The following is a 22,141-nucleotide window of genomic DNA, read 5'->3' as shown; positions in this document are numbered from 1 at the left end:
AACAATGTTTAGTCAGAGCCCTGGCTATCAAGTACTACATAACCTCTGGCTGTTCCCTGCTTGTTACCATCATACATTCGTAACCACTAACCTCTGTCCACCTCTTTGCACTGGGAAGCCACACTCCATGTCATAATGTTGTCCTTGCTTCAGGTAATCTGATTAAGAGTCTGGCACATGGTGATGAGGATTTAGGTTGTCACCTAGATGGGATAGTGGCATATGAGTGTCTAGCGCTCACACGAATCGTTTGAGTAGTATTGCTTCAGGTGATCCTGTTTGTGGTCTTAATATTATAATCCCAGTTATCCTCAAAAGGAATAATATATAATTATTGTCCATGTGATGGGCAAGACCTGTCTAACACCAAATGGGATAGGTTAATTCAAGTACCAAAAGGGAAATTGGCTAGCCAAGTATTTACCTGTAAATCTTTAAAAAAAATGGTATATAGCTTGCATTTGCTGAAAACGCATATGGTTGTCCTGCCACTAGGATGTGCCAGGCTTCCTGAGAGTTGTATCTGTTGTTTCAGAAATTTTTAAAGTACTTGATTATGAAAAAAAAGTGTGTGTGCACATTTAAATGGAACAGCAGACTGACTGATTAAACTAGTCCTGTTAAACTTTGTCAGGGTGAGTATCTGAAATGAGCTGTGACGGTGGGTATTGTAGCCCTACTGGGTTGAATATGAAACCGAGGATGGTACATGAAGACAGCATCATTCAGAATGGGATGGTGTGGTGTAGGGGACATGCAGTTGGTGTTGCAGTCTAGTTATCTGGCAGGCTTTAACACACATTTAAATTGCCTTGGAGCTTTTGGTTTCCTGAACTCTTAGTCTTAAGCGTGTTCTTCCCTGCCTGTGGGTCCCACTTCTCTTTAAACTTGGGTAAAAAAAATGTGAGTTATAATTGTTATTGTAAATGATTCCAGCGAATTATAATATGGTCTTTAAAGGATTTTTTATTTTGTTTTGTTCTTATCCTTATCAGTTAGAAAAAGGTCATGGTTCTAGTATAATATGGATTTTCATTATGGGAATTGCCAGCTCTTTCTGTAATGAATTGGAGGGAGAGAGAAATGTGATATGTGGTGCCAAGAGGCAAAGAGGACGCATTTATAAGTAGTATCATTAAAGGTTGTGCCAAGGAAAAGCCACCAATGTTTTTTTTTTTTTTTTTTTTATCTTTCATAGGAAGGATAATGTGAAAACAATGGCTGACCGAGTACTAGAGATGCGAGCTCAACTAAAAGAAAAGCTGCTAGCCAGAGGCACTCCAGGCACTTGGAATCACATCACTGATCAGATTGGCATGTTTAGTTACACCGGATTAAACCGTAAGTGACCCAACCTGTAGGTAACAATAAGAAAAGCCTCAGAGATAATATGCATGTACCTGTCTGCAGCTTCCCTTTATAGTGCTGCTAAACATGAGTGGCTTGAAGTGTGTTATCTCTGTCTATTGCCTGCAGGGTATGGTAAGTTTCTAAGTAGTGCACACCACGTGAACCCCCCCCCAATTCTTGTGATATCATGCATGTATGGGTGGGTTAGTACCCTCTCAGTGGTAGGATGTCTCCTCAGAACATTGTGTATGTCTCACATGAGAATTAGATTTTTGTGAACCAGAAGCTGATGAGGAAATGTGGGTATATGGTATGTCTCATCCAAGGTGGAAGAGTTTTCTGTCTGCTTATCTGGTTGAAGCTTCATTGCAAGCCTAACAGTTTAAAGTCCTACTTTGTAAATGTGTGTGAGCGTGTGTGTGTGTGTGTGTGTGTGTGTGCGTGTGTGTGGGCGTGCGTGCGTGTGCGCGTGCGTGTGCGCGTGCATGTGTGTGTGTTATGAGCAGAAAATTTACCACACAGAGAAACTCTGGTAACTGGAAAAGGGCATAGGGCAAATCTATAGGGCTATTCAGCAATCAAAACAGCTTTAGAAAGGGACACAGTAATATAGTTGTTTTCCTTTTACTAATGCAATAAGTTTCCAAGCAGTATATTAAGGAAAATTCACTGATGTAATTTCTGTTGTCCAAGCAAACATATTTGACTCTTGGGTCATGCCAGGCTGCTAACAGAGGTTACCCTGTATGGCTAATTAATATAACAGTGTCCTTGTTTACAAGACACTTGCAAAATATCGCCTTCGGAGTGACTTTGTGACAACATTAATCCTGTGCTTATCCTATAATGTAGGAATATAGCGGGATCAGCCCTTGGTCTGTCACTAGCCATCTCTTACCTTGGTGCTCTGATGTCTGAGAATCCACATGCAAATAAGCTATTCTTTTTGTCTCTATTCTATTTACCTCCCTGACTGCTGATTATTAAGCCTCTCCCAGTCAGAGCTGAGCCCATTCATTCCCTTGTTTGAGGAACCCTCAGTACTGAGTTGAGACAAAGCTGTAGTTGGGTCAGTTGGTACACTGGGCAGTCTCTCAATTGGCCCTTCTCAACCACAGCTAAAGAGCAAAACAAAAAAAAAAGTCTTTACAATTAAGTAAAAATCAAAAAAGGTCCTCTATTTATTAAATAAAGCCTGTTGTATTAATAAACTCTTTGCTACCTTACCAACACTGTCTAAATTGCCTTTCAGAAAGTGTATCAAAGAGCTGTACTGACTCATTGTTATTGTTCCTAACTTATACATTGCAAGCAGTCTTTGAAATCGTGTAAACAGCTGCATTCTCAATCTTGGCTACTTAAATGATTACCAGTACTGGATGGACTAACTGGCAATTGCACTCAGCTGTCCAACAAAAGTGATCACACCACTGACGTACAGGGACCAGTTCATACATTTTCTATTATGCTAGTTATACCTCCTAATAGCTTGTACCCAGAGCAACTACCCCCTTCAGCCTCCCCACATCTGCGGCTTTGGCAAGAGCCATCCAGAGGATGTTGTTGGCCTCACAGTTATTCTAGCAGTGAGTACATTTCTGATATGTATGAGCCCTTCCCCTTACGGGGGGGGGGGGGCATGTAAACTAGATAATGGCTGGGACACTGCAGTTTCCTCAAATGAGTGAACACCTCCTTGCAGCTGAAATGAAGTCAACCTTTTTTGCAGCTTGGTGGGCCAAATGCACACCCCAGGGTCTCTGTGTGAGCTTTGTCAACTCCTCCTCCAAGGGGGTTGTGCCATCTTATAACCCTGTATACACACACACACACACACACACACACACACACCACACCACACCACACCACACCACACACACACACACGCACACACATGGCATGCCCATCCTCAGCAAGCCAGCCCCAACAGGCTCACAAGCTGTTAATCATACCTAGGATGCTTTTGTTCTTAGTCCAGATTTCAAATAAGCTGTGTGACATTATCTAAAAATCTTTCTCCTCTGTAGAACCCTGGCTCAAAGAATCAAACCTCCTACTCAACCCCAGAAAAAACTAAGTTAATGCTTTTTTACCTCAAAAAATTGCCAAAATCAAAAGCGGTCTTTCACAATAAAGTGCAGATAATGCAGTCATTGAAACTATAACTCTCAGTAAGCTTCTGGACATGACAATCTCAAATATTTCCAGCATGTACTGCACACCATTAAATCTACACAGTAGAAACTAAGCTTCTTTTATAGGATCAATGGATTCCTTACAGATACTGCAAGAAAAAAACTATCTTACTGCCAACTCTCTTATACGACACTCCTGTCCCAGCAAACTTAAGTAATATTCAAAGAAAGAAAGAAAGAAACTCTCCTCCTGCTACAGTAAAATAGCTACATTTTCACCCATCTCTCTCATAGGACCCACTATTGCCATAGCTTAAAGCAATTAAACTGGCTTGAACTGCACAACTACCTAACTTATTCACAACTGACTACAGCACACAGATTCATTCATCATCCAGAAGAATTCCCTGCACTACAAAACATATTACTGCCCTACTATACAGCAAGGGACCTCCGTTCTAGTAACAAATTCTTACTACCCACAAATAAGTCAAATAATGTTGCAGGACTCATTCTACTCCCAATACGTTGTTAAACTCTGGAATAATATTCCCACAGAAATAAAACTCTCCAACAAACTTGGTTATTTTAAACCGTTGCTTAAACATCATAACCAGTCCTGGTCCTGCACATCATCACTGGATTAAGTCTTTGTGTTTACCATACAAAACTCTCCAAATACTCCCCTTAAACAAAATATTCTCAACCTCTCACTGAAATGACAAAACAGTTTTTATACATAACTGCTGCCTGTACAATCCATAGTAACTTTTAACTCTGTAAAATCTTAGAAGGCGTAACTGTAAGTGCTGTATATATAACTACTGCATGTATTGTTGTGTCTTTCGGCTTTTCCCGGTTAGGGGTCGCCACAGCTAATGATTGGCAGTAGAGTTTTACGTGCCAAGTTGCCGGCCCTGATGCACAACCTCCAACGAAGGTACGCCCATTCACTCATGTCTCCACACAGAAGACGCTCTAGCTGAGAATCAAACAGGACAACGTCTTACTGTGAGGCAACAATGCTACTGCAGCACCACCACCGCAGTTAAAACTACTGCATGTGTATAAATGTAAATAGAAATGTAACTACTCTGTATTTAATTGTAACTAAGTGTAATGCAGTGTAAACAAATGGAGCTTTTCTCCCAAGCCTCCACTGGAAAGGGGCACTGCCCAGTTGGACTTTCCCAGTAAACAAAGATAGATTAGGCAGAAAGATTAGACAGATAATTTGATAGATAGATAGATAGATAGATAGATAGATAGATAGATAGATAGATAGATAGATAGATAGATAAAATATTTTCTGCAGCATTGGCTTTGACTTTTAAATCATCTTTTTTTACGCTGATGACATGAATTTTTGCGAATGTGGTCATTCACTTGTGATGGTTTCTTCTAATGTAAGGGACAGCTTCTAATGTAAGGGACAGTTTAACAGAGATGTGCCAAGGTGCCATACAAATGGGCATTAAGGTTAATATTTGCAAAATTAAGACCTTGCTGTCCGGGACCTTCTTCATTTTAACATGATGAGCAGAAAGTGGAATATTCTGGTTCCAGAAGGTGGCAGTATTGAGTCAGGTGATAAATAAAATGACTGGAAGGATGTTCAGACTGCATGCTTGGCTTCTCAATATTTTCATATGTGTACAAGCAAAATATACTCATTACATTTCACTTGCTGTCAGGTTAAGAACTTACTAACTAATGACATTAGGCAGGCCCTGTGTAGAGGGTTTCTAATTCCAGCATTAGAATATGTACTCAGTGTCTCCAAAACTGTATATATGTGTGTGTGTGTGTGTGTGTGTGTGTGTGTGTGTGTAGATATATCTATATCTATCTATCTATAGGGGTCTATATTAAAATTGCGAAGAGGCGTTACATTGAGCACCTCTTCAGCAACACATAATGACCAAACGCACTTAACTGCAAATGGCCAAAACAGCTATTTATAACAGCGATTTCTTCCCCTGGGAAAGAAATCGCTAGCACCAAACACACACACACACACACACACACACACACACACACACACACACACACACACACACATACATATATACATGTGTGTAATAGAATTTTCATAGGCTGCAAACAACGTTTAACAAAATTTGGCACTTCATGAGTGAAGCTCCTAAAAGAAAAGGCCTTTAGCATTATTCTTTTTAAACCTGGATGACTACACATTAAAAAGTGAGCCACATATGCAGTAGACATGCTAATCTGTAAGTTACTGCACTAGCTAGTTTGTGACCGAAAGGGGGTCCAGCGGCCCTGGTGCACCTTGCTACATACATAAGTAACTATGCTTAGTCTCTTCTTTTGTCTGCAGTTGTGTGACCTTGGAATCAGGGAGCATGGCCCTCCTATGAGGGGAAAAGTATTTTAAGGTACATTCCTCTTTGTGAGGTTTTCTTCTAATTGTAATTTGACATAATTATTTGTTAATCTAATGAGTTTTCGTCCTTTTACTTTCAGTGCTTTGAAGTTCAACCCATTGAGATTCTGAACTTGTATACAGTCCTGTGCATATACATACCTTTACTTGTATGTTATATAAGCACACATTGTTTACAAAGCATGACACTTAGAAATGCAAGGAGAGTAGTATTCCTCCCAAAAAATATCAATCTTAATTCCATATTGAAAGCAACTATGTTTTCATTTACCAGAATATTTATGACCAAAGAAGTTCTATAATGAAGGCTGTTAACATCAACTGCAGTAATTTTAGGTAGTATTTTTATGTTTTCACTTTCAAGAAATTTATGTGATCAGGACTGCAAATAAGCAGTAGAATTTGCATATCCTACTGTTGGATAACTGTTCATTTTGTAGTACATTGGAAGTTTCCCTTCCTAGCACCCTGCATATCAGATCCAGGAAGGTTTGTAGGGCTGAAATCCATGGCAGATACCAGTTTATTTTACTTATTGACTATGTGAACAGCAGGTGTAAATGCAGTCTCCTTAACATCCTCAACTTTATAACACTTTGTAACAATGGCAGTACCTGTGTACTACCTTCTGGTAACCATGTGGGAGTTTGAGCCCTGCATTACTTTCAGAGGCATTTTCTATGGCATCTTCACTTTGAGACTGCATTTCTGGTACTGGTATCATGTATAGTACCTCAGATGGACAGTCACTTCCGGTTGTGGAATAGCTTTGAATTTGGTACCACTAGGGTTACTAACTAGAATGACAGTTTCACTGTAGGACCAAGCTAGGAAGATTAAGGTATTCTTGTTTCTCATCCTGACATCCATTCAAATACTCAGGATTACAAACAATGGCAGTGTGCTTCAGAGCAGGTCTTCTGTTAGGTTTTGGTGTACATTGTTTACTTGATGGCAGACAAAGACATTGTTCTTGTCTAGTCTGCAATTTTTAGAGGACTCCGCAGTCCACCTCCCCTCCATTCCTGTTTTCACCCTTGCCTTTTTCTTTGTCTTTTTTATGCCATGATAATTCTGTGGATTATTCTTCTAGCACCCATTCTAATAAACTCTTCTTTGGGTCCTGATCCCTCTCCATGATGAAGTGCTTTCTCACATTCAAGGAGTAGATGGCTTCTATGTCTGCTGCCTGTGCCCCCCCCATTCTTCATATTCAGGGCCACACTTTAACAGGATGTTATGCACCCATATCATGTCCCCTCTGTCTTCTGGTCTCATGTGAGAACTAGCTCTTCTCATCTCTAGTCATATCCTCTCCCTTCATTTCAGTTTTCTGTCTTGTGGCTTTCTGCTGGATTCCATCTGGCAACCTGATGTCCCCAGAACTGTACACAGTATTCATGGTGTGACCTGACTAGTCCTCAGTATAGCAGAAGCATTACCACTTTGCTTTTGGAGTGCTGACTCTTGAAAATAGCTCCAGTTATAGCTCATTGCTCATATGTTAGTTTGTTCTGACAAAACATGAAACTATGATGAATGTGTTATCTGCAGTGTCTCCTTGTGAGGAAAACTCTGTTTTATATAGCTTAGTTTCTTGTATTGCACCAGTCACTACTCACTGTTTACAGTGTGTGTGTATGACTGTTAATACCCCTTCCAGGGCTATGGCCACTGGTACTGTTTTGAGAAGGTTTGCATGGCTGCATTATGAGGACCTCACATTTGATGCTAAAATGAGATTTCATATTCTGTCTTGGATAAAGTTGTAATGTTTGACACCTCAGCTGCAGAGGTGATCAAAAAGTGTGATGAAATGGGCAAGCTGATCCAGGGAATCTAAGATTTTTCATCCCTCCTTTTCAAAAATTTCCAAGGGATTTTCCATCTTCTTGTCCAATTTTGGCAAAAAAAAAATAGGGAATAAACAGCCTCAGCAAAATACAGGTAAACAGATGTTTAAGGAGGGAAAAATGGTAGGGGGATTCAAAAAGAAGTCTCAAGCCTCCCAAAACCAATGACAGTCCAACAAGTCTGAATGGCTGTTCAAGAGACCTTGTGACCCCCTCCTACCCTTGCTGTCTTTTTTTAATTCCAGAAAGTCTGAATCTGCATTTTTATCTTTGGCAAGAGAGTGATTTTCAGAACCTGTTTGTCTGAAACAATCATTAAGGTTACACATAGCAGTGGGAGGAATTTCCTTATTTCCAGGGAGTCATTTCTCTTCCTCCAAATAAGACTCTTGTTTCCACCGGTTCTTCATCATATGCTGCCTGAAGGAGTGATAGATTCATTTCCTTCTGAGGTGGGGACAGGTTTTTATTCAAGGATATGCCTAGTGCCAAAGAAAAAATGCTTGGAGTCCAGTTCTTGATCTTCCTTTCCTAAAGCTGTTTGTAATAGTGCCCTAATTAAAAACGTTGTCACTTCACTACCTGGCAGCTCTTCTTCCTCTTTCAAGTTTCTTGGCAACACTACACTTAGTTGCTTATCACATCCTTATTAATCCATTCTTCAAACATTTCTTAAGGTTTTTTGTGCCTGGAGCACATTGTCAGTTCTCTGCCCTACCCTTTCGATTATGCGCTGCCTAAAGAGTGATCACACTGTCTGTCTCCAGTTGTCCTTCCATTCACTGGTTGCAGTATTCCATACTTCTGGGATTCCCTGCCTCGGATAGCCAGATGTGTGGCCAGTATACAAAAGCCTACTGTTACTTTAAGGTACGCTGTACATCACTCTTATGCCCTTGTAGCATAGGTCATAAAAGTGAAGTCTGGATGTAGCATCCTCAAAACTTCTTTATCACCAGTCTGAACGCATTTCTCGATCATCGGTCTGAACACCTGTGTCTTTGGCACCAGTCCAAACACTTCTCTCGATCGTTGGTCTGAATGCCTACCTGTTTGCTGGTTTCCAAGCCATTGCAGATAAGTGCCCCATTAGGGTTTCATTTTTTCTTGACTTTTGTTTGCTTTTGGAGGTTCATGTAATCCAGGAAGGGTAAATGCGAGTATGGGAGACAGATCCCTCTTACAGACCCGCCATGAACAGTGTTTATTTTGCCTAGATACCTCTTATAACCATACAACCTTTTCTATCTATCAGGCTTTCATACCGAAGACTCTACATAGTAGGCTTTCTTCCCTTGCATTGTATCTGGAGATTCAGTGACTTAAACTTCTCACTAAGGATACTATGGAAGGAATTTCCCACCCTGAGGGTCAGCTGTTAGAGGAAAATGAAGGCTAAGAAACCAAGACCAGAATCTTCCGCTGTCCAGCCTCCACCAGATGTTTCTCCCGAGGTAAATGAGAACCCGGAGGTTCATCTGGCTTTGTCAGATTCCTCTGTAGCAACTGGATTGGAGGCCGGCACGGATCCGGTTTTCAGCATCTCTGATGAGGCTTTGTAGACGTATGTTTTAGACATTCAGGGGAAACTGTGGTTGATTATTTTCGAGGAGCCTGGGTGTGTTTCACAGATTTTAGTTAGGGAAGAAGTCCCTGCTACTGTAACTGAATGTCATCCTGGGTCAGAACCCTCTAAGTTTTACAGGGCAGATGTCTTAAAAACAAAAAGAAAAAAAAACTAAGCATGTTTCTCCTACCCCTAGGAATCCACAGAGTGAATGGCAGACTTTGACTCAGGGTTTGCTTAATACTTTGATGGGATTGAAACCTCATTGGGGGTATCTGTTCCAGCTCTCCCTTGGTCCTCTACTGCACTTAAAAGATCCAGGGAATAGGATTTTTCTGAGAAGAAGTTGGATTCTGGTGAGGAATCCCTTGCTTACTCTTCCCAAATTCCTTCTCCTTTGGACTATGGGCTGAGGAAAAGGAATGCAACAGTCCTGATAACTCCCTTCAAAGAAATTTATTTTGGGGGCGCAATCTCCAGGATGATGAGTTTTTAAAATGGGATTGTGCTTAGGTCTGTGAAATCTGTATGACGTACTCTGAGTTACTGCATATGTAATCTCTGAAACCTTCTGCTGTTCCTCTTGTTTTGGCTGCTTTGTTGGATGCATTTTCAAATGCTTCTAAAGCTCTTGTTTCTCCGTCCCCTGCTCCCAAGAAGCCTGATGGGTTTTATACGGTGTCTGAGAACTGTAACTTTTTGTATAAGTGTCTTGCTGCTGACCCCTCAGTGGTGTTTGTAGCCTCTGACAAGCCCTCTTAATTGCTTCCTTCGCCCAAATTACTGCCTTCTGATAAAAACAGCTGAACCATGGAAAGGCTAGGTAAGAAGGTTTACCCTTCAGCTACCTTGGCTTTTAGGGATATTAATTATTAGAGCCGTATATCCAGGTATGTGTTGGCTCTCCTTTCTCAGGCTTGTCAAGTTATTTCTGATCTGCCAGACTCTATGGGTGAAACTTCTGCTCGTTCCCTGTTAGGGACTTCCTCATAGGTGGTTTGTCATTCCATCAGGTGTAGTTATGATGCAGTAGATGCCTCTTCTAGGGCTGCTTCTTTTTTCCCCAGTAATGAGGAGATATTCTTGGCTTCAACTTCAACCCTTGCCTGATGATGTCAAGGATAGGTTGATGGATGCCCCCTCTTGATAATAAACATTTGTTTGGGGAAGCTGCTGCTTGTTTGTTTAAGTCCCTTTGGAATAAAGGGAAGGCCTTACAAGAACTCAGACGTGTTTGTCTCCCCTTTTCCTAAATTTCAGAGAAACTACCCCAAATAAACCTGTCTTTTGTTTACAGGCAATCTCATCCTCCACCTAAGGGCAAAAGGAGTAGCAAGCGGGCTCCTTCTGCTAAGGCTACTCAGACTTCAGGAACTCAGAAGTCTTCCTTTCCAGACAAACCAGGTGCTGTTTGGCTATCCATTCTTCCAAGCCACATTTCTCTTTCTCTTCACCTTTCTCTGTCTTCCTGCTTGGCTTCAGATTACTCAGGATTCACGGGGTCTGTCCATTATTTGCCAGGGGTATTTCATGTTGTAGAAATCCCACCTCCTTTTGTGGGCATCCCTCAGCCTTTTCAAGAACAACTTCCCTTTTTCCCAGAGGTTCTTCAAGACCTTTTGACTCAGGGTACTGTTCAAGAGGTGCCTGCGTCCCAGAAGAGGAGTGGGTTTTACTCCACTATGTTTCTAGTACCCAGAAAAGAGGGTACTTGGAGACTTATTCTAGACTTCTCTCTTCTCAATACTTTTCTGACGATGCCCACTTTTTGAATGCTGTCCCTTCAGGCTCTCTTCCCTGTTTTGCTTCCTCAGGCTTGTATGGTATCTCTGGATCTCAAGGAAGCTTATCTCCATATTCCAATCCCTCCCCTTTTCAGGAAATTTTTTCATTTCTCTGTTACTTCTTGCATTTTCAGTTCTCTGCTTTGCCCTTTGGCCTTTCTACTGCCCCCGGAGTATTCACCAAATGCGTCGCTCCTATGATTGCTTTTTGCAGGCTTCAGGGGATCCAAGTGGTTCTTTACTTGGATGACCTGCTGATTCAGGCCTCTGCTCCAGAGATCCTGTTGAAGAACCTTCTTTTGCCATTTCCCTTATTCAGAGACTGAGGCTTACAATAAACTTCAAAAAGACTTCTGACACTCCTTCTCAGGATCATGTCTTTCTGGGTCATAGGATTCAGGCAGTGCCTATGCTGGCATCCTTGCCTCCTCCCAAGGCCTTAACTCTCTTTTTCTTCTTTCAAACTCTTCTTCCTCTGGCCTCGATTTCAACCAATGAGTCTTAGAGCTCTGAGTTTTATGGCATCCACCATTCCTATGCTCTCTCTGGCCAAACTCCATATGAGAAAGTTTTTTCAGTGGTTCCTGAAGTCAGTTTGGCTTCAACACGTACATCCTCTAAATTTTGTAGTTCTTCTTCTACTGTGTCTCAAGAAGAAACTTCAGTGGTGGAGCCAACAGTTGTCTTTAAACCCAGGGCTCCCCTTTCATCACCTTCTTCACTCTTAGAAACTGTTCACAAGTTACTTCAGACGTGGTATGGGGAGCAGCTTCTGGCTCCCTAAAGGTGCAGGTGGTGTGGTCACCTCCTCAACAGGAGGAACACATTAATGTCAAAGAGATGAGAGCCCTTCTGCTGGCTCTTCAGGTTTTTCATCCTCTCTGTATCCCCAGGACCTCTCAAGGTATTCACATACAATACCACAGTGATGTGGTATATAAACAAATGGGGGGAAGAAGAGCTTACCTTCTGTGGCAGTTGGCACTTCTGATGTGGTATCTTGCTTTCCAGTCTAAAGTGATTCTTCAGGCAGTTTACATTCTTTCTGGTCAAAACTTTATGGCAGACACTCTGAGCAGGTCCTTAAATCAATCCCATAAATGGATGTTTCACAGGGATGTGTTTCTGGATATTGTGTCCATCAGTGGGGTACTCCCCAATCAGATCTGTTTGCCTCACCTCTGAACAGACAACTTTCTCTAGTTTGTGCCAGAGTCCCAGGTCCTCTGATGTGGAAGGAGGATGCCTTCTCTTTTTCTTGGAAGAGAATGTTTCTTAAGCATCCCCCCCTCTCATTCCAAAAGTCCTGTTCAGAATTCGACATTACACTCCCAGAATCTTGTTGGTGACTCCCTTTTGGCCGAAACAGCATTGTTTCCTTCTGCATTTAGCCAAGGGAAATCATCACAAGTTAAATCACAGGGTGGACCTACTCACACAAGACAAGGGATCTCTTCTCCATCTCACCTGTCCACTCTTCATCTTACACTGTGGGAGTTAGATTTTGATTCCACACTGGCACATTTTTTTTCTGCGGACATGCTTTGGGTCCTGCAGGAGGCCAGGAAACCCAGTACTAGGAAATCCTACTTATCCATATGGAAGAGGATTTCTATTTGATGTCTCTCTCGTAACCTGAATCCACTTACTATGGATGTTCCTTCGGTTCTTTCATATTTGTGTGAATTGCTCAGTGCTGGTTTGGCCTATTCTTCTGTTAAGGCCAACTTATCAGCTGTCTCTGTTTTTCTACCTTTATCTCCTCCTTTAGCTTCTAGATTTGACACTAAACAATTCCTTAAAGGCGTCCTTCATATTAGGCCTCCCAGAAAACCTGTTCCTCCTCCCTGGGATCTTAATTTTGTTTTGGAGAAGGTGACTGAAGCTCCTTTTCAGCTTGCTGCTTCAACTCCCGTGCAACATTGCTCTTGGAAGACTGTTCTTTTGTTGGCCCTTACTTCTACCAGACGGGTTTCTGCACTTCAAACCCTTATGGCTTGTCCTCTTTTTTGGTGTTTCATAAGGACAGGGTGTCCTTGCGTACTAATCCTTCTTTTATGCCCAAGGTGGTTAATGAGTTGTCAATTAATCCATCTATTAATTTGCCTCTTTTTTTTTTCTGCCTCCACAATCTGCCAGTGAGAGGGTGCTGCATACTTTGGATGTGTATAGACAACTCTGATTTTATTTGGATAAGACTAAGCCTATTAGAAAATCTGATCACTTGTTTTTCTTTTCATCCTAGGTCCAGTTTAGCTGTATCCAAGCAAACTATTTCTTCTTGGATCTCAAAGGTTTTTCTTTTTGTTGTACTTTTCATGGTAAGAGCCTTCCTTCTGTAAAGGCTCATTCTATTAGAGCTGTGGCTTCTAGTGTTTTTTTCAAGTGGTTGGATACTAACTTTGTTCTTGAAGCAGCTACCTGGACTTCTGTGCATACTTTTACCAAGCACTAGAAGTTGGATGGAATCGACAGAGCTAGAGCTGGTTTGCTAGGGCCATCTTTCATGACTTTTTAGAGGGCTCTGCTGGTCCTTCCTCTTCCTAAGTTTCTACTTCAGCTTTGACACTCTCCCAGGCATATGAAATACTGCAACTAGTGAATGCAAAAACATAGTATAGTTGTGTAAAATCTTACCTTAACAGTAGATGTCCTTTCCTTCAGTGTTGCAGTATTCACTCCCTCCCTCCTCCCCTGGTTCTTTTCCCTCCTGGATGTACTGGTTACCTCTTGGTTTTCCTTAGACTGGTGTTCGTACTAGGGCTAGTAGTTCTGAGGATGGTACATCCAGACATCACCTCTATGCCCTATGCTATGTTAGGAGCATATGTATGATGTACGGCGTACCATAAAGCAACAGTAGGCTTTTGTATACTGGCAGGATGTCAGGCTACCCAAAGCAAGTAATCCTAGACGCAAGGAATACTGCAACAGTGAAGGAAAGGACATCTACTGTTATGGTAAGATTTTACACAACTGTACTTTATAGCTCATTGCAGACTACAGGGTATCCACATTTTTCCATATTATCCATGTACTTATCTTTGCCAAGTCTTTTTTTCAAAGTGCCAGGAATCTCTTTGTTAAGTGAGGCATCTCTCATATAAGCTGGGATTCCAAGAGAACAAAAAGTCTTTCCTGACTCCTTCACACAGGATTGTATTCTTGCAATGTCAGCTACACACCTCCGTTCAAAGAGTGTTTCTTCAGCAGGAAAAAGTAGATCTTTATCTAGATTTACTTATAAGGTTTTCCACTCAGACTTTGGTCACTGTGAGGTAATACCTCAGGATTTTGGGTCTCATGGCACGTACGATTTTCATGATACCCCTGACAAGACCCCACGTGAGAAAGATACAGTGGTATTTGAAATCTCTGTGGTCCCAGGATCAACACCCTTTATCATTTCAAATCCCAGTGCTGGAGTTTTCAGAAGAGAAATATTTTGATGGAGACAACAGATACCTTAACTTAAGGTCACCCCTTCTCCCTACCTGTTCCAAAGCAGTCCATCATCAGAGATGCCTCAGAGTTTGCTTAGGGAGCAATTTCAGGAAAGATAAAAGTGCAAGGGGTGTGAGCCACCAAGGACAGATGCAAAGTCATTATTATCAGTGAGGTGCGTGCCTTAATCAAGGGAGTTAACTCTTTAGTCCACTCAACCTCTTCTACTGGTTACAAACAATACCATGGTCATACGGTATATCAAGAAGCAAGGGGGAACCAGGCAGTACCTCTTTTGCAGACTAGCTATATTAACTTGGAGTATAGCTTCACAGTACAGTCTCACTGTACAGGCATCCTGCATTCGTCAGAACAAAATTGTATGGCTGACAGGCTGAGTAGGATCAGGGCAGACCTTCATGAATGAAAACTAGATCGGGGGTCGTCCAAGATTTTATCCATCTTTGGAGAATTCCTTAGCCAGATCTCTTTTCCTCCTCTCTGAAGAGTCAACTGGTAAGATTCAGTTCCAGGACTCCTTGCAAGAAGGCCAGGAAGACGTATGCCTTTTCTTTTTTTTTCCTTTGACAGGAATGTTCCTCTATGCTTGATCATTGTGGTGCCCTCCTTCTGGCCCAGGCAATCGAGGTTGTTTTCCCTTCTTTTGGAAATGACCAGGGGCATTTACATGAAGCTTCCTCACAGACTGCGGTGTTTGATGCACCCTGACATCAGTCACATTCGGTTGACTGCCTGGATGATAGACTCAATTCCTTTTAGGCACCTGTTTACTGAGGACATGCAGCAGATAGTAATGGAGGCAAGAAAGCCTGATACTAAAAAATTATATATAAGCAAATGGAAACGGTTTTCTAGTTGGTGTCAACCTAATCGGCACCCATTCAAGGCTAGTTCTTTGGTTCTACAATATTCATGTGAGTTACTATCCTATGACCTTTCTTATCCCTCCATCATGTATATTTATCAGCAATTTCACCATGTCTACCCATGGATCCTGCTATTTCAATGCAGTTTCATGTCAAAATGCTCTTGAAAGGGATTTTACGTAAAAGGCCTGCTGGAAAACCAGTGGCCCCTCAATGGGATCTTAATTTTGAGTTAGACAAGCTAACACTTATTCGTTTGAACCAGCTCATCTGGCTGACTTGAGGTTCTTAACATGGAAAACCATTGTACTGATTGCTCTGATCTTTGCAAGAAGGATATCTGAGTTGCAAGCTCTTATGGTTAGTCAGCCTTTTCTCATTGTCTTTAGGGACAGGGTTTCTTTGAGAACTAATCCTCCTTGTATGCCTAAAGTGGTAATAAACTATCAATCTCCCCGTTTTCTTTCCTGAACCTAAAAACGAGGGAGAAAGGATACTCCATACCTTGGATGTCCACAGACGAATCTGGTACTATCTTGACAGAACTCAATATTTCAGATCTTCAGATCAATTTTTCATTTTTTTGTGGAGGTAAGAAGGGACAACCTGTGTAAAAGCAGACTATTTCCAAATAGTTGTCTAAGGTTATTACTTTTTGTTTTGCTCACCATAACAAAATTATTCCAGGCAGGGTTAAGGCCCACTGTACCAAGGCCTTGGCTTCATCTATGGATTTTTAGAAAGGGTTGGATTCTAGAAGAATGTAGAAGCTGCTGCTTGGTCCTTTGTACATACTTTTGCAAAGCAGTGTAAGCTGGATTCCTTACAATGAAAAACCAAAATAACGCCACTACAGAATGTAAACCGGAATAGTTTATTTTGTTGAAAATACTAAGCACTTTCACCCACAGGATTTGCTAGGCTTCATCAAAGTACACAGTTCAACTACAAAAGTCATTTAATAACTAATTACCTAAATCACATGTATACCGCACCCAATAAGGATAAAGGTTTCTATTCTATACAAGGTAAAATGAAAATCCACTGTTATAAAAATTTTTTATAAACATTAAAAATTAACATCCCATAGTTTGCAAATAAAACATCCTATATAAAAATAATTCAAGTTGTTGTTAAAATGTTAAATTTCATTTTACAAAAAAAAAATACATTCTAAATCTCATGTATGTAGTTGTACTAGATTTAACTAATGAATTCCAAAGTTGCTTGTACTATACTCCATATTTTCCTTATTGTACATATTAAATATTCATGGCCCTCAATTTTAGGATGCTAGTCAGTGAGCAAGAGTCATGGATACCTGAGGGTGTCATAGCATCCAACCTTAACTGCCACATTGTCTCTTTAAATTCAAGTTTGTTTTTATCATCACCATCTCTTTCATTTGCTATCACCCTAGCAATGATAAAAAATATAAACTTCTTGAAATCTGTACATACCACACTGTGTGTGTACAAGGCATTACTGTTTTTCTTATTTTTAATATCTCTAACATGTTCAGCTATTCTGTTTTTCAATTTACGGGTAGTTTTACCTATGTAGAATGCTGAACAGGTCATGCAGGTTGCAATATACACCACCATGGAAGTATTACAGTTTCAGTAGCCTGAACAAGGAATGCTACGATAATGTGTCCAATGCTACATATGGACCTGCATTAATATACCTGCAAAATTTACACGTTACACTTTCCCATTCTAGACTTACACCTCTTTTCTATGTTGGTGTTGCCTTGTTCAATGTAACCCTTAATATTTGTTCCTCGAATAAAAATCACCTTTGCTTTATTACCTAGGTGTGTTTCGGTTTATTACCTTCATGTCCTGGTTAAATGCACAATCCCAGGAATAACTAAGTACAGATCTTAACTTTCCTGCCTCTTGATTAAATGGTAACACCATTGATTTTTCACATGGTATAGAGAGGATGGAAGTTATAGTAGTATGTTTCTCAGTTAGTAAAATTAGGATGTATATGTCAGTAAGCCTCTTGGTTACCAAATTCCTGATTTTAATTAATAAGTTTATAGGGTAACCCCTGTCTTTGAACATACCTATTAAGTAATACATTTCTTTATCCAATAGCTGGTTTTCACTCACCAACCTAGAAGTACGCACCATTTGTCCCTTTACCACACTTTTTTTTGATGTAAAGGGTGACTACTGTCAAAATGGAGTAGTGAGTTGGAATATGTGCTCTTCCTGTATATGTTGGACTCCAGTTTATTAGTTTCTGGGTTCTTATACAAAAGTATATCAAGGGTCAATCTCATTAATATTTACTTTGTATGTAAATTGCAAAAATGAAGTGGTATTGTTGAGGTATTCCGCAAATGCAGCTATACCTTCCAGGTCATCTCTCCACAGAATTAAAATGTCATCAAGGAAACATAGCCAGGTGATAATGTTTATCTTGAACGGGGACAGGAAAACATATCTTTTCTCCCATTCTGCTCAAACCATTTTGGCATACACAGGGGCACATTTAGCGCCCATTGCTACACCTGAAATTTGTCTAAAATATTCCCCTTCAAAGTGTATATAGTTGTTAAGTATTACCATTTCCATGAATTCCAAAATTAAATTCCTTTCCTTGTTATTTATGCCATCTACATTAGTGAGATTGCCACTAAACAACTCCATACCTTCTGTGTGTGGAATAGTTGTGAAAAGGTTGATAACATCTACCGTCACAAACACATACTGCTCATTTAAGTCTAAATTCTTCAAAGTTTCAACGCAGTGCCATAAATCTTTAAGAATGCTTTTGTTTTTACTGACCACCTTCTTACAATGAAAATCAGTATACGCGGCTAAAGGTTCAGTCTTTGAATACCTTGCCACTACAACTGGTCTAAATGGGAGGCGGGGGGGGGGGGGGTATGCATGTTTTATGAATCTTTGGGATTCCAAAGATTTATGGAATAACAGGAGCCTCAACAGTCAGAGTTAATAGGTCAAACAATAGCCAGCTGATTTTGGCATAAGCTCCATTTATTTCATTCCTAGAAACTCTTTCATAGGTGTTTTCATCATTCAATAAATCATACATTTTACTAACATAATCAACCTGTGCCATAATCACAATTCCTCCGCCTTTATCAGGTTTCATGATTCTATAGTCCCTTAGATTACGTAATTCACCAAGGCACTTCCTTTCCTCACTGGAAAGATTATCTGTTTCATTTTCAGTTGTGTTCAGAATGTCACGGATACCTTTTTCACACATCCGCTCAAAAACACTCAACATAGGATTAATAGGTGGTATAAAAACACTTTCTTTTTATTGTTTGGACCCTATAATCAATGGTGGTATTACCTCTGTCCTTGAAAAATACAGTCAAATTCAATTGTCTCGTGTATAACTTTAAATTCAATAATACCTTTGTCACATCTAATCACAGGACCACTAATCATATTAGAGGCATATCCATGTTTATTAGAAATCTCATGCCTGTATGTTTTACCTTAACTCCCCTCTGCCTTGATTTAGAACAGACTGAAACTATTTGAAACATAACAAATGTTTGCTTTATCTGTAATTAAAAGCCCCCCTGTGACTTCGGAGGACCATATCGGATACGTAAATTTTCCTCCAACACATTCTGCAGTTGTTGTGCCCAGGCTTTCCTTGACATCAGGTGCACCCTGGATCAAATAGTTCCTCTGTCTACTAAAGGTCTAAACCTCCTAGATGTTCCTAACATATCCCTTCCTCTTTGCTCAGCCTCACAAGTATTCCTTTCTTTATTTAAATCAGACCATTTTAGACATTACTGTCTGCTTCAAGACCAAATTTCATAGCCTCAGTAATCCATGTTCATTCAGAGACTTAAGTAAAAACCAACCTGTTAGATTTGATCAACTTTTGAAATGGTTCAATCACCATGAGTCTCTGAACATTGATACCCCAGCACTACCAAACATATTTTATGACTCACCGAATCACTGTGTAGAGAAAACTGTCCTTTTCCATCATGAACAAAATAGCAAATAGATCAGATGGCCAATCAGGTGGGATAAGAAAATTAAATTGTGTAACGTGAAGCACACTTTCCAAGCCTTGCATAAGTCCTTTCCCCTCTCAATAACTAAAAAAACTTAACTAAATTAGAAGAGAACTTCAGGATACTCGGAGACCCACCAAGGCTACCTGTGAGTACAAGATAAGTACCAACACTAAAGACAAGCACATATGAATTTTATGTACATAGCTATAAAAAGGTCTTAATACACTGTCATGATGTGAACTCATTGAAAATGGTACTAGCCACATGCAACCCACAATCCATAGCTCACTTCTTGGCTAAGAATTTCAGTCTGTTGTCACTCCATCTTCTATATCGTCAGTCTCCCATTCCAGTTCAGCCATACCACCTCCCCCAACTGATCAATTCTCAACCCCTCATCCCAAAAATAAATAAAACATTTATAGGGCCAGATGACATACTTGACTGTTTACTGGTAAGCCTGAAACATCGCATAAGCAAACCTCTACAAAGATCTTCAGTCAGAGTCTGTCCACATGATGTGTACCTGTAGAATAGGTTCATAGGTGTTTACTAGGCTAATGACCGCAAGGGCCTTTTTAAGCCTAGCCATGCATCCCAACTCTCTGACAAGTTCTGATACCCTTGATGAGTGTAAGCAGGGGTTTGAGAGATGAAACATTTTACATGTAGGGGCCTGGGAGATGAACGATTTACAGGTTGCCTGTGTCCGTTAGAGACATAGGTGCCAAACCAGGGATGAATTTCCTGTTCCCCATCCAATTGTCCCAAGTTGCACTTGAATTGGGTTAGGGAGGAACTCTGCTTCACGTGGATGGGGAGCCTGTTCCAGAGAAGGGGTAGTCTCTGGGATGCATACCTGTTTCTCCACCACGTCCTGTTTATATCACAGGCCAGGTTTAATTCTTTAGAACGGGTAATTCTGATGCTGTTTGTTTTGTGGATATGGATCATCAGCATGGTGTCGGACAATGTCCTGTATGCCAGGCATAGACCTACCCTCAAAAGCCTGTAGGAGACAGAATGCAGGGACAAGGCCTTGAGGCAGTCTGTATAGGACATTTTACTTGTGCCTTGTATTCTTTTAGTGAGGAACCTCTTTGGATGTTCCAATTGTTGGATATGCCTAGTTAGGTACATACCAAAGGGGACATTGTACTCAATGACATGACTGATGAATGCCGAATACAGTAGAACAATGACTTCCTTGGACTTGGATGCCATAACTTTGTTTATAAGTTGTGCAACATGGAATGATTTCTTCACTACAGTAGGCACGTGATGGTCAAAAGCTAGATTAATATCCCTGACTACTCGGTCAACTCTAAGGGGTGTGTTGTCAATATGATGGTTACCAGGGATGGATGACTTCCCAAAGGATAGTATTATGCATTTCTTTGCATTTAGTTGTTTGTCTGTGTCAGCCCCTCCTGGAGAACATTTGTGTCAGTATGGGTTTCAGTGATAGCTCCTAATTTGCAGTCATCTGCAAACTTAGTCAGCCAGAGACCACTTACATTGGTCTTGACGTCAGAGAAGTAAATACCAAAAAAAGGGGTGTCCAAGGACTGATCCCTGAGGGACTCCACTTGTGTTTGGCCTCTTTGTAGAGATGGACTCCCCAATTCTAACTTCTGGGGCCTGTTTGTGAGCCAGTTGGCTGGCCACCGGGTGATATACGACTTTGTACCTAACCTCTTGAGTTCGTCAACAATATCCAGATGTGTCAAATGCCTTGGCCATTTTAAGGTAGGCAGTGTGAACCATTTTCCCTCCTCCATTGCTTTGGTTACCTTCTCAAAGAAGTCCAGTAGGCATGATCTACCCTTGATGAAACTAAACTGGGTTGAGTCCAGTGTCTGGAAGTTTACTATATCTCTACTGATCATTTCCATGCTAATTCTTTCCATGGCTTTATATACAAGTCTAGTGGGAGTTATGGGTTTGTAGTTTCCAGGGTCTGTAGATGGCCCATCTTTGTGCAGAGGGATGACTGTTGCTGTTCTCCATTCATGAGGCACAAAGCCTGTTTGGAGGCTATAGCTAAATAGTAATTCCAGAGGCCCTGATAGGTCATGTTTAATACTATTTATAAGGCATCCTGGGATATTGTCTGGGCCCATTAATGCAGTGTTCTTGGTCTTAGTGAGAACATTAAGGACCTGTTCCCTAGTGATAGTAGGGGGAGTTATATTTGATGGTATTTCCTGAGGGAAGTTTGGGGGGGGGGGTAAAGTTGGAGCTGAATTTATCAGCCTGGAGGTTTGCTATATCTTCTGGCTCAATATAGGTGGCTCCATTTACAATGAGCTCTGCACACTATTGGGTATTGCCTTTGAGGTTCTGGACATAGCAAAAGAATGCTGTGTGGTTGTCCTTGTCCTGGGAGGCCAAACTTACCTCAAATTTAGCATTGGTAGACTTTGTTTGTCCTCTGAGTTGTTTATTTAGTTTGAGAGTGCTTTTGTCCTGCTGGGTGCTGCACCTCCTAATTTTTAGCATGATTTTCTTCCTTCTGTTATACAGTCTATTGATTATGTGATTCCACCAGGTGCCTTGTTTTTTGAGTTAGTACTGTACTTCTTCCTGGTGGGTACAGTTGCTTCCATCCAGCTATTAAAATGCTTCTACAGGGTATCTGCATAGGCAGAAGTGTTCTCAGGGTTTATGGGGGCTTGAAATTT

The 22,141-nt window shown here is 40.8% G+C and overlaps 1 protein-coding gene across 1 annotated transcript in view; it reads left to right on the top strand.

The window, feature by feature from the left end:
• The window catches only part of GOT1 (glutamic-oxaloacetic transaminase 1), a gene marked incomplete in the record, with an annotated part of 256,257 nt that overhangs the window by 212,425 nt on the left and 21,691 nt on the right, over positions 1-22,141 (top strand). Inside the window, 1 exon segment of the mRNA XM_044056832.1 lies at positions 1,199-1,341. Within this exon segment, the coding sequence (XP_043912767.1) occupies positions 1,199-1,341 (143 nt within the window).

This window comes from Protopterus annectens, chromosome 14.part0 (genome assembly GCF_019279795.1).
Source record: "Protopterus annectens isolate FY-2018-M chromosome 14.part0, PAN1.0, whole genome shotgun sequence".
In the NCBI taxonomy this organism is placed as follows: domain Eukaryota; kingdom Metazoa; phylum Chordata; order Ceratodontiformes; family Protopteridae; genus Protopterus; species Protopterus annectens.
The sequence above is the reverse complement of the archived record's forward strand: the minus strand, read 5'-3'. Positions and strand labels throughout refer to the sequence as shown.